Raw genomic sequence first — 13,952 nt, 5'->3', positions numbered from 1 at the left:
ATTTTTTGTAGAACAGTTATTAAATGAAGAAAAGCTTACATTATATGAAAAGGAGAGTGGCTAAGAGCAAGGGATCTGGAGTAAAGACTACCTAGTTCAAATTCTAGTTCTATCATCTTTTGCTACATCCAGGTCAATTTATTTAATCATTTAATCTTTCTAAATACAATTTTCTTATCTGTAAAGTGGTACCTACCTATTTTGTAGGCTTGTGTGGATTAAATTAGATATAATATACAAAGTACTTATAAAAATACATGGCATACAGTAAGTGTACTATACATTTTAGTAATTATTATAATAATTGGGATGATATTACTATGAAAACCAAGATATAAACCAGTATATATGGTGTGCTCCCAGTTGGGCAAATTAATGAATTAGTCTTAGGTAATAATTGTGGGTTCAGATTATTGGTGTTTTCATTAACTTCATTTTGCTTTGCTATATTTTCCCCAAATTCTTTTTTTTCTTGCAAAAAGCATGTATTATTTCCATGTTCAGTAAAAAAGGAGTTATTTTAAAACTCTATTATTAAAAAGATGAACGTCATCTTTTCCTTCTCCTAAATGACCATATATTTTTCTATTACAATATGGACTGAATACCCATTTCACAATAAAAAGGTCATTTTATGCTGTAGTTGAACACATATCATATGCAAAATGGTGTGCTCCTAATATCTTAACACTAACGAGAAAGTAACGAGAAATTTGAAAACCAGTTTTCTTGTTGGTAAAAGAGAAGCTTTCTACAGATGGCCTTTAGCCCTACCATGTAGTTACTAAGCTTCATGAGAAGCAGGATATCTAAACAGACTTCATATTTTATCCCTCTGACAGAGTCTATCTTAATTTTGATCAGAAAGCATTGGATGAGAAAATAATTTAACTTATAAGAGATACAGTATTTTCTTTGAGGACCTCTGCTTAAGATCTCTGTAGGGCGATTACCACCTTTGATTACAATGCAAATATACATGTACTACTACGGCTATGAATAAACCAAAGAAAATTTGATCCCTGAACATCTGAGGAATCAAATTTGAGCAGTTTTTATGTTGCTGATATAAGTAAAAAACACTAAATTTCTTCATAAGTACTAAATAGTATAAGAAATCTAAAAAGCATTCTAAGTCAAATACAAAAAGTCTGGTGGTGGTTTGTATTTGAAAAATTCCAAATATCTAACTAGTGCACTTTTCAGGTATTGATTTTGATGTTCATAAAATTAAAGATTGTTACATGTGAAAAAAGGATCTTTGCACCAAACAGTCTTTCTGGGGCAATTTACTTTCCCCCAGTGATCTCTTTCTCACCCACCTGATCTCTTGTGCCATGAGTTAGTTTCTGCCAGCAACAGTGAAGTATCTGATGGTAGGAGGGCAAATGGGGGGAGAAGAAAGATTAAGAAACTAGGAGACTGATTATTAGTGCCTGCTACTGTTATTATCTATATTCAAAATCAAAAAAGTGAAACTTCACAAAAGTTTCACTTCATTTTATGGAAACCTCCACAAAATGTTTATATAAGGAAGCTACATCTTCAGCCATATCCTTTGCAAGGTCTTGAATACATTCTGCTGTCATTCAGTGGAGAAAATAAAAAACTAAAAGAAAAAATAGATGATTTGTTAGGGAGTAGTTGCCTAATTTAGAGAATTTTCTTGTTATTAGTTATAAAGGACTTGAAGCCTAGTAAGAATGAGATAGACCTTTTGCCTTCTCAGATTAACTTTCACACAAAGGAAACGCGTTATAGCACTCTATTTTAAATTCAGCTTCCTCAAAATAAAATAGGAGTTCAGAGATCATAAGAAAAAGTATATTTACTATTAATAAAATGAGTTTAATAAAATTATGTTACTCTTATATTTTCCTTTATTCCACCTTATTAAAATATCTGCATAATCTGCTTTTTCTGCTTTAAAATGTTTTTCAGAATGAATGCAGGCAAAGCAAAATCTTTTAAAATTGTTCATTATTGCTAAGAAAACAAGCTAAATCTGGTCGTAATTTCTATTGTTGTGCTTTTCTCAACATGACAACCTTGATCTTTCCATAGCTGTGCTGTTAAAATAAAGTTTGGTAAGAAATTGGAAGGAAGAAGGAAAAATGTGTTAGTAAAGTTTATCCTAAAGGAATCAGTGTGAAGTACTGAGTAATAGGAATGAAAGCTAACTGCTCTCAAGTTTAAATGCACAAATCAGTATAGGGAGGACAAATAAATTTATAGTTCAGAAATAATCAAATCCGTAAGAAAAACTAATGAATATGACTAAACCTTCTGACAGCAGGAATTTTAGTGAGTTTTAATTGACAGTGAGAATAAATTAAATTCCTGAACATTTTCATTATTGGTATAAGCGTTGTACTTCGGGGGCAAAAATCTCTCACTGTGCTTGCAATTATATTCAAGAACAGTCTATTGGACATTAGTTATCTACTTACCTATACCCATTTTCTACTCTTTACTATGAAACTAATAAGCCTAGTTTTAGTTAATGTTATTTATTAATAGCTACCAATGAAATCACTAACCTGTTACTGAATGCTCTAGGCTTCAAAATTAAAGAGATTCCTATCGACATTTAAGTTACTGCCAGCATCCTTCAGCTGTGATAAGTTGTAATACAGACTTTATCATTCTTATTACATTCTTCTTCCTGAATAAATAATGCTGAGAAGAGGTGAAAGGATTTCCTTATATACAGCCACTGTGACTTTGAACATTTTCCTCAAACCATTAGATGAAAAGAACAAAATTGTGTGGTGGATATTAGAAATGCATTTTTTTTGTTAAATGTCTTTTCCCCTCTCTTGGAATGTGAGCCCCTTAAGAGCCACGTTTTATGTCTTTGTGTCACATATTCCTAGCAGACTACAGATTACCCAACCTTTCTTAAAAGGTTCTGAGAGAATTTTTGTATCTAGTGAATTAACTTATCTCTCACACATATAGAATGGTACTAGCCGGTGTGCCACCCTTAGGAGAATTGAGAAGACAGTCAAACAATTTTCTATGTTTGATAGTTTAGATGGGGAACCTCAGTTGAGAAGGGATGGATAGAGTGTATAAAAATCACCCCCCCTAAAATTGTTGAATTAACAAATGAGAACTTATCACCTAACAGATTGAAAGTCTTCTTTCCTAAGTCCATCATTATTTTAACTACTGCAGTTTTAAACTGCTTTCCTAAGTCCATCATTATTTTAACTACTGCAGTTTTAAACTGCTTGAAGACAAGGGTCAATTCTCTTTAACTTTTTAAATTCTTATAAGGTCTAGGCCACTACGGTATGGAGTTCAATTTAACTCATATTGTGTTTCATCAGTGGATTAAAACACACACACAGACATACGTTCACGTGTGCGCACGCACGCACACACACACACACACACACACACACAGAGGCATGTATGTGCACATTACCTAAACCAAATTCCAAATCTACTGAATCAGAATCTCTGGGGTTTGAGCCTAGCAATCTTTTTAGAAAAATGTCTATGAGTGGTAGAAGGCTGAGTATACAGGATGAAGGATCTCTGGATTGAAATGAATTCCTGTTCCCATTGCTGGTTCCTCTAAACATGACCTGGTTCCCTCATCTTAGTCATCTTCATTTAAACCTTGCCTTTCAAATGCCTACCTCTCTCCTCTATAAAAGCCCACATTATTCCATTTCAAAGATGTGCCATCATACTGTCCTTAAGTTGGTTATTTTTTTAAAATTTAACTTTCTTCAGAATCATTTTTGTTATCTTACAATCATCCAAGATCTGTGTTATTTTAACTTCATTCTCCCTTTTATTCATAGAATAGTCTTCTAAATTTTATCATTTGGCCTTCTGTAGCCTTTCTAAAAGTTTATAATTTCTTCTGCTCCTAATATCATATCTTGGACTTATTAATCTTTCATATTAATTATGTGGTTTCCCTGATCTCTTTGCTATTAATTTAATTTCTTCTTGGACAAAAGTATTAAATGCTATTGAATCTATTTCTAGTTATATAACCAAAAGAAAAACAGATACTTGCATGCCAATGTTTGTAGGAGCATTATTTGTAAAAGCTAAAAGCTGAAAACAACCCAGTGTCCACCAACAGGTGAACTGATAAAAAAGTTGTGTGGTATATACATACAATGGAATGTTAGTCAGAGTTAAAAAGGGATGAAATTCTAATACATGATATAATATAAATGAACCCTGAAAACATTTTGCTAAGTGAAATAAGCTAGACACTGAAAGACAAAACTGGTATGATTCCACTTATATGAGGTATCTAGAATAGGCAAATTTATAAAGACAGAAAGTAGATTATAGTTTACCAGGGGTTGGGGGAGGGAGGAATGGGGAGTTTTTGTTTAATGGGTGCAGAGTTTCTAAATGGGATGATAAAAGTTCTAGAAACAGTGGTGACGGCTGCACAAAACTGTGAATGTGCTAATATCACTGAATTGTACACTTAAAATTGGTTAAAATGGTAAATTTTATGTTTATATTTTACCAAAATTTTAAAAAGCTACTGAAATGATTTTAACTTCCCTAGAGCATCCTTTTTCTTCACACTGACACATTTTATCTATATTATTAAAAGAAAATAAAAACCCATCCATACTTTTTCCATATCCCTAAATCTATCACCTCTTTAGATTTTTTTGTAAAAATAAAATTTAATATGGATACTCAGCATTTTCCACACTTCGAGCACAATGATATTGTAGATACACACATAAAACACTTCAAATCTCTATATACACATATGCATGCACACATACACACCCCACTTTACATCTCCTCCTTAGACTCTTGCAAATTTCACCAAAATTCTTCTTTGGTTCTTGTATTTGAGCTTTCATTTAAATATAAGCAAATAAGACTGTAAGTTTTACAGTGCAAATAATGTTATGTTGCAAGTTATTTTTAGATGCCAAGTACTTTGCAAATACAATAATGAGAAAATATCAATTTCAAAGGTTTACCCAACATACAAGAAAAGAGTTTAAAAGGAAGGAAGATAAATACATCTAAAGGATCTCTAAAGAACTGGTATTACGTAAACTATGAGGAAGCTGAGAAATGATATTCTCAAAGGAAAAAATAGAGCAGAGCAGAAAGCTACTTTAATCTAAACTACAAAGAATTATAAGATAATTAAATTTATTTTTAGAGATGATGCTTTTAAAGTTGCAAAAAAATCTTCTGGTCTTATTAAAAAGGATAAAATTAATAGGAGTAACTTATCCTTATAAAACCCTGGAAAATTTAGGAATAATAAATTAAGAAATAATTTTAGTATATGGAAAATTATTAAAAGATCCCATACACAAGAAATAAATGTACATAATATATGATGTGAAAGGAAAACTTAAGCAAAGATGATGATTTATAAAAAAATATATTCTTACATAAAGAGAATATGGAGCTGTATAAAAAAGCAGAAAGGACAGGTGGTAGTTTAAAAAGTCAGTTTAGGAGCAAACTGGACTGGGCTGTTAGATAGCAAAGCATTTTCCTATTTCTAAGATGTTTGGACGATGTGTAGGCAAAACTTTTATTGGAAATAAAATATGATCAGGGTTACAAGACAACAGAGGAGCAATGCCAGTGATTTTTTAAATGCAGCAAACTGTAAAGGAGGCAACACAGGCCAATCAGCAAGTTGCAAGTACAAAGGAGATGATTTCACTATCTCAAATAAATTAATGGGGCAGCCACAGGTAGCAAATAGGTAGAGGAGGCAACAGTCGAGCAAACTCAGTCAGCAGTCTAACTCAGTGGCACAAGGCAAGTGTAGATGATAGCAGAAATGCTAAACAATCTCACCTACTTACAGTGTTACAGGCATAGATTGGGCAGGGCAAGATCAGGCAGGCAGATGGCATAGCACTTGTTAGGCCATAGTATAGGGGAATTGTAGGGGAGCAGATAGATAATGCTGGGCAGTCTAAAATGCTAAAATAGCAGATGGATATGGCAGTACCAGGCCATTTGCTGATGGACAAAGCACCAGTGAGTGAAGAATGCAAATCATTCAGCAGATGAGTGAAGTGAGGCAAAAAGGAGAGACAAAAACCAAAGGCAATCAAGCAGGAAGACAGAACAGTAGAGAAACAATGACAGATCATCAGAAGCAGTTGGGTAGTGTAATAGCAAGCTCTCAGCAGAGGAATAAAACACCATTCAGGAAAAGATGAGATTGAGAGTGAGGCAGTCCCCTGAATTGGGTGTCTTCCATCTAGGATACAGTAATCAATAAACTGCAAATGAGAATCCACAAGAGAACAGCACACAAATGGAAATAGCAGATGGATCTGAACTCTATTGCCCAGGGATACAGAATGACCCTAGAACATAGATACATAACAATCCACAAGGAAATTAAACAGATGTGAAAAATGGATCCAAGCATTTTTTATGATGATAAAAGAAACCAAAACACTAAAAATTATTAATCTGAAAATGATTGGCTGGGATTGAAGTCTTCGCTTACCCCTTTCTGGAGCCCACAAAATGGGAATGTTGGGAATTTCTGCAGCAGAAAAACAGAAGAGAAAAGGGATTTCTGACTCCCAGTTTGAGGAAAGCAGGTCAAATTTAGGGCTGTACAAACTGGTTCAGGGAAATAAGAACCAGCCTGAACCTTCTCCCTTCCTCAGAATGAAACCATTTCTGAGTTATGGGAAAAGTTTAGGCAGCCCTCACCCCATCATTCCCCACAACCTCCCCTTTCACACTTACCTCCAGTGCAAACAGTTTCCAGCAAGGAGGTACTTGGAAAAATTCACTCATATGTTTACACCACGGCAAAATGGGAAGATGGTCAACTAATGGTACTTCCTGTGTAGGTCGGGTTTCTAATTCAGTGGGATCCCTTCCACTCTTTATGAATGAGCAGAGGGGACAGATTACTAGAAACTACCTACCTCTTTGAAAGTGGATGAGAAAGAATCAGGGGCAGTAATATCAATCAACAAATAGTAATACCAGTAAATATCTTGGTGATCTCATCAATTGTCATGGATTTTAATTCCATTTATATGTTGATGACTCCAAAAATAATATTTCTAGCCCAGATTTTCCTACTGAAGTCTAGATACATATACCTAATATCTACTTTTTTTGGGCGGGGCGGGCGGGTGGGGCGGGGGCGGGGAGAAGGAGTCTTACTCTGTCACCCAGGCTGGAGTGCAGTGGTGCAATCTCAGCTCACTGCAAACCTTGCCTCTTGGGTTCAAACAATTCTCCTGCCTCAGCCTCCCGAGTAGCTGGGATTACAGGCGTGCACCACCAGGTCTGGCTTTTTTCTTTTCTTTTCTTTTTTAGTAGAGACAGGGTTTCACCCGGTTGTCCAGGCTGGTCTTGAACTCCTGACTTTATGTGATCCGCCCACCTCAACCTCCCAAAGTGCTGGGATTACAGGTGTGAGTCACCATGCCCGGCCTCATATACTTAATATCTAATTGCAATTCAATATCTCCACTTGGATATCTAAAGGAAGTTCAGGTTTCTATAACCAAAGTAAAATTCCTGATCTTCCCCCTCAAACCTACTTTTCCCATAGTCTTCTCCATTTCAGTAAATGGAAACTACATTCTTCTAATTCCCAAGGCAAATCTTGGGTCTTATACCTGACTTCTCTCTTTATCTTATTCCATCTGTTTACCTCTCCCTTCAAAATATATCAGTAATCTACTTCTCACTACCTCCACCTCTATCATTGGTCTAAGCCACTGTCATTTTCCACCTGGATTATTTTAATAGTCTCCTAACTTGTTTTCCCATTAAAATATGTCAGTTCATGCCATGCCTCTACTCTGTTACACTAAGGGTGGCATACAGGTTCCACATGATCCATGGCTTCCTCTCTCTCCTCCTTTAGGTCTTTGTTCAAATGTCATCTTATCAATGAGGCCTTCCTTAATGGATGACCCTATTTAAAATTATAACCCTCTTTCCTACCTGGGCTACCTATCCTCCCTCCCTGGTTAATTTTTAAACATAGCACTTACCATCTCCAGTTCTATAGAGTTTACTTGTTTTTTAATAGCTTGTATCCTCTCACTAAAATGTAAATTCCATAAAGGTAGGGACTTTTGACTTCTTAACTCATTGCTCTATCTCAACATCTTAAACAGTGCCTGGCATGTATATATCTATATCTATATCTATATCTATATCTATATCTATATCTATATCTATATCTATATCTATCTATCTAGTAGGCTTTAAGTACATATTTGAGTCCATGAAGCATTAACTTCTTATGGGGCTTCCTCTCTCAATCTCAGTTTTTCAGAGTATTCTTCTGAAAGCTCACATACTATGAGCTTTAAGATTAACAGAGCAGATGCTAGTGTACTATAGAATAGGAATGTTCTAAAACAGGGGTCGGCAAACTACAGCCCAAGGGCCAAATCCTGCCCATTTCCTGTTTTTTTTTTTTTTGTATGGCCTGCACTCTATAAGTGATCTTTGTATTTTTTAATGATTCAAGAGATAATCAAAAGAAGAATAATATTTCATGACACGTAGAAATATATGAAATCCAAATTCAGTGGCCATAATAAAGTTTTATTAGAGCACAGCCAGGCTCATTCATTTATATCATCTGTGGCTGCCTCTGTGCTACCGGTCTGGCAGAGTTGGGTAGTTTTGACAGAGACCATATGCCTACAAAATCTAAAAAATTTACCATCTGGCCCTTTTAAATAGGTTTGCTGACCCCTGTCCTATAGTATTTTATATTTAGAAGGCAAAGAGCAATAACTAAAATTTGAGCAAAGATAGACTAGAATTTACTGTTAATATTGCTGCTACTATTGTCCATGGTAAATGTTTGGGGGAATGTATACTTATACTAGGATTTGCTTTCAATATTATTATTAGTTTTATTTTTTATTTTATTTTTGAGACAGTGTCTCGCTCTGTTACCCAGGCTGGAGTGCAGTGGCGCGATCTTGGCTCATTGCAACCTCCACCTACTGGGTACAAATGATTCTCCTGCCTCAGCCCTCCCGAGTAGATGGGATTACAGGGGCATGTCATCATGCCTGGCTATTTTTTCTATTTTTAGTAGAGACAGGGTTTCACCATGTTGGCCAGGCTGGTCTTGAACTCCTGACCTCAGGTGATCTGCCCACCTTGACCTCCCAAAGTGCTGGGATTACAGGCATGAGCTACCACAACTGGCCTGCTTTCAATATTATATACAAGTAACCTCTCATTCCTCTAAATATTATTTATTAAAGAGGGTGATATTCATTCATCTATCTACCCCACAGAGCAGCGCCATCTCGAAGGACAAAGTACAATACCAGTAAGTCTTGAAAATGGCAAAATGGGAGAGAATGAAAGAGGAAGTAAATAGGGCCCATAAATGGAACTTATATCAAAGTATCACACAATTAACTAAACTTCTAAATACATACTCTAACAATAGTCGGAAATTAGCATGATATGAATTTCTTTTGAATCTCATCAATGGGGTTATTAAAGTGACCTCATTATGATGGGTTTGCCTATACAATGTAATCTTGAAACACAGCAGACAATTGACACATTATAATAAGACTCCATTATAGTTATACAATATTCAAAACTAACAATTATATTCTCTCTGGTTCAAATACCTCCATTTTGTAAAAAAAGAGTATTTAAAAAATTTTGTAAAACTGCGTTCAGAAGCACCTCCTAATCAAAACTGACCTAGCTTTTCTTTCCATAAAGGTTTAGCCTGAGGATTATTCCACGTAAGGATATTATGTTATTTGCTGCAATACAACCTATGGAAAGGAGTGAAGAAGCTGAGGGGTAAGACACTTAAATTATCCCAGTGGCACTCATGGCTATAATGTTATCTTCATTCTTCATAGAGAAGTATAATTTATTTCTTTGTATATCAATTAGTCCTTCCAGCATGATGGACTGCTTCTTCCACATTGTTGCCTTTAGCCTTTGATCTCGTTCATTCAGTGAAACTGACAACCATCATTTTCAAACTGTACATACAAGAGGGGTTTACTGCTTCTTTCTTCTCAGCATCTTTTGAAGGAACTTGGATCCTTTCTGCTAATTCTCATCTATGTGCCATTAATAAATATCTAAAATGGTTACTACCTCCAGTGGACATTTGTCCTTCATATTTTAGTAGCAGTTCCAAGTTTCAATATAAGAAAATAATACTGGTAAAATTATTAGAATTATTCAAATTGTTTACTTTGTTGCCTGAATCTACTTTCTGAATCCCTATCAGATGCCTTTTATGGCAGGCAGTAACAAAAAAGTTACAAATATTCTGCCCTTCTAATTCAGTGATATTATTCTGAGAAGTTCATAGTACTTGACAGATATAAAGTACTCATTTGTTGTCATCTTATTACATTTTATGTGAAAGGCAACAGTAAGTCCATTTCATAGATGGATACCTAATACACAGAGAGAGAAATCCATATTCCTGATTCCAGACAGTAGTAAAGAAAGGAATATCCTGAAATCTTCATTCCTTAGACTATGTCTCTAGATAAATATACTTTTAGCATTTTACTAATATATCTGCAAAATATTTATTTATATTTTGTTGTTAATTTCTTAGCACATATTTTGCAAAACCAACGTATTCTGGTATGCTAGCCTCTTTTCATTTTACAAGAGTAGATTTGGAAGGGTGAACTGGAAAGGTGATTTCAAGATATAATCACTGATAAATTCAAGCTAAAACAAGGATTTAACATGTCTTCTTTGATATTTCTTTTTCCTTTTCCGCAACTATACTATTGTGTACTTTAAGTTCTATCCTGTTTGATTTTTCTTTCAGAGAATAATTCTTATAATATTTATTCAACCATCATCTACTTATTTTTAAAGCTAAAGCTCTTTGTAAACATATTGTAGATAACAATAGCAAAGATTTATATAGCAAGGAAATATTGTTTTTAGTGCCTTGCTTATATTATTTACATAACATAAGTACCCTATGAGGCAAGTACTCTTACTATCATTTTACACATAAGAAAACAGGTTTTTAAAGTTAAGTAAATTGCATGGGGTTGCACACTAATAACAGGTGGATCTAAGATTCAAACCCAAATAGTCTGTGCTCTTAACCACTATGTTATTTTTATTATTAATTTTATGCCCCATTACAGAGCAGAATTAACCAGTATGTTATGCTACTCCATAAAAGGTTATATGGGCGACACTATTTTTCTAGTTAGAACTGTAATTAGAAACAGAACTTGCATCTACACTTGCTTGTATGTTTATTTAACATATGATCTCTCGTATCCATAGGGCCCCATAAAAGCTGAGCACATATTCTGACATAGAGTAGGTATACAATTAGGATATATATTTAAAGGAAATTGAATATATAATTTTTATGTGTGGGTTCTTCATATAGGAAATTTTTGTTTTTGCCTTATTCTCAAAATTGCAAAAATTCTGACCTCAAGGAACAATGTACTCTTCCCTCTTTAGTGCTACTATGTGGAATAGGACCCTTTCAACTTAACAGTCTTAAATGCAAAGTCAGTTATTGCTCTAATTATTTATCTAAATGGTCTAATTTTGTACCTGTAATTTTTATACTGGCACCATTTTACTATGGAGCTTTTCTTTTTTCATGCATAAAAAATAGAGGATGTATGTTTTGGGTAAGTCTGTCCCTGGTAGAAAAATTAAATGCAAAAATAATCCATAAGTAAGTGGACTTAAGGAGAAACATAACATTTCTTTTCAAATATCAGAAATGTCATGCAGAGGAGGAATTAACCTTCTTTTGAGCACAGCCAAGAGCAAAATTAGGACAAGTGGGTAGAAATTATAAGGTGACAGATTTCAGTTTGATATATTTAGACTTTCAAACAAGTAGAGTTGTCTAAACAATGAACTCTTCGATAGAAGAAGTGATGGTTGAAATGTTCAGGCTGGAATGATGAAAAGGGCATGCTAGGGCTTTGAACATGATGGTCTTTGTTCTCTTCAAACTCTGAGATACTATGATTTCCCCACTATTATAAAGTTTGTAATTTTATAGAAATGCTAAGCTAATTAGAGATATAGCACTGACAAAATCTATGATAACATATTCCCTGATTGTCTTGATTCTTGATTCTAAGGGAAATATTGACTGAAAAGGTTTCCAGACAACAAATCAACAAAATTGGAATTGTGTGCCTCTCAGCAGTTTAAATTTAATAAGTAAATAAATGGATAGTTACTAGGTTTGCAGATTAAATCAGAACTTTTTTTTTTTTTTAACCAGGGCATAAAAACAACCTCCAAAGAGAATAAAGTTAGTCTTACTGAGGAATGTATTCATGTGCATTCGAATAAATGCTGATTCAAAAAAGAGTCTAAGAAAGTCCTGAAAGCATGATTTTACTGTCTATACTGGCTGATAGGAGACTTATGAATTCTCGTTTCCAAGGAATCTCTGAATAAGGGCAGTGATATGGTTTGGCTGTGTCCCCACCCAAATCTGGTCTTGAATTGTAATTCCCATAATCCCTATGTGTAATGGTACGGACTTGGTGGGAGGTACTAGTAATTTAATCATGGGGCAGTTACCCTCATGCTTTTCTCATGGTTCTCATGATAGTGAGTTCTCCTGAGATCTGATGGTTTTATAAGGGGCTTTTCCCCCTGTTGCTCTGTACTTCTACTTGCTGCCGCCATGTGAAGAAGGATGTGTTTGCTTCAACTTCCACCATGATTATAAGTTTCCTAAGGCCTACCACACCCTGCTGAACTGTGAGTCAATTAAGCCTCTTTCTTTTACAAATCACCCAGACTTGTGTACGTCTTTATTAGCGATGTGAGAACAGACTAATACAGTAAATCTCTCATTTCTGTATTTGGTACCTCTCTAGCCAGTCTGAAAGAAATAAAATAATGTAGGTCTAGTGTATCCATCCTTCTACGTAAAGTGAATTCTCTGTTTTAGCCAGAAAGATTTTATGTTTGTATTTCTCTGTGCCTTGCTCATATATTTTCCTTCTTCTTTACTCCTATCATTAAGGTCTTCCTCTTTCAAAACCTGAATTCCATTCAATTTTAGCCTGAATTTTATAAAAATTTCACTCATTACTCAAGCTCTCTTTTAATTTTTCTCTTTGAATAAATCTTTTTGCCTGAATTGGCTAAATATTTCTGGTACCAGGTTTAAACTGTCTTGAATTGTCATTTGACTATTTTAGGAGTATATGTACTTTAGCTTTAGGTTTGATAAAGCCCAAGGTGCTTCATAAATATTTGTTACATTGAACAAAGACAATGAATGCTGTTCTTACCAAACAGGAAGGTCTTAAGTGTGCCTATGATACAAAAAAAAAAAAAAAAAAAATTCTGCTTTCAGTGGACAATACAAAAATAATTATAAAACCCGGATATAAAGTGGGCTATTACTAAAAAGTTATTTTTTCACATATCTGGCTGTTTCAAGACAAGTCCTTATTTTTAAGACATATCCACCAATTATGTTTGTAGTTAACAATAGCTATCAGAAGCACAATGGTTAGTAGCAAAAGTATTTGGAGCTACCATATCTAATTAGAGATAACAGGTAGTACTGTTAATTAAATGAGGAAGAAAAAGAACAAATACTGAGCATCTACAAAGATTACAGGCATTATGTTAGATCCTTTTACATGCATTTATTGCCATTTACTACTTGAAAAATCTTGGGCAAGTCAATGAATCAATCTGTGTCACAGTTTCTCCATCTTTAAGGCAGAGATAACAATAAATAGTACCTTCCTTATACATATCTTATTTATTTATTTTTTAAAACAGGGTCTCACTCTGTCACTCAGGTTGGAATGCAGTGGCCCCATCTTTGCTCACTGCAACTTCCGCCTCCTGGGTTCAAGTGATTCTTGTGATTCGGCCTCCTGAGTAGCTGGGACCACAGCCATGCAACAACATGCCTGGCTAATTTTTTTGTATTT

The 13,952-nt window shown here is 34.6% G+C and overlaps 1 protein-coding gene across 15 annotated transcripts in view; it reads right to left on the bottom strand.

Moving 5' to 3' along the window:
* Positions 1–13,952, bottom strand: part of GPHN (gephyrin) — a 674,811-nt gene that overhangs the window by 339,215 nt on the left and 321,644 nt on the right. For 6 of the 15 annotated variants that reach the window (XM_055362127.2, XM_055362134.2, XM_055362131.2 and 3 more), the window contains exon 5: positions 6,497–6,535. The exons of 7 other annotated variants lie outside the window; for them this stretch is intronic. In XM_055362127.2, coding sequence (XP_055218102.1) covers positions 6,497–6,535 — 39 coding nt within the window. Of the gene's footprint in view, positions 1–1,322; positions 1,371–6,496; positions 6,536–13,952 lie in introns of all 15 variants that reach the window. 2 more of the 15 variants (XM_063698324.1, XM_063698325.1) reach the window with 1 other exon arrangement.

Source organism: Gorilla gorilla, chromosome 15, assembly GCF_029281585.2.
Source record: "Gorilla gorilla gorilla isolate KB3781 chromosome 15, NHGRI_mGorGor1-v2.1_pri, whole genome shotgun sequence".
Taxonomy (NCBI): Eukaryota; Metazoa; Chordata; class Mammalia; order Primates; family Hominidae; genus Gorilla; species Gorilla gorilla.
Note: the sequence above shows the minus strand (reverse complement) of the source record. Positions and strands in the feature narration are given on the sequence as shown.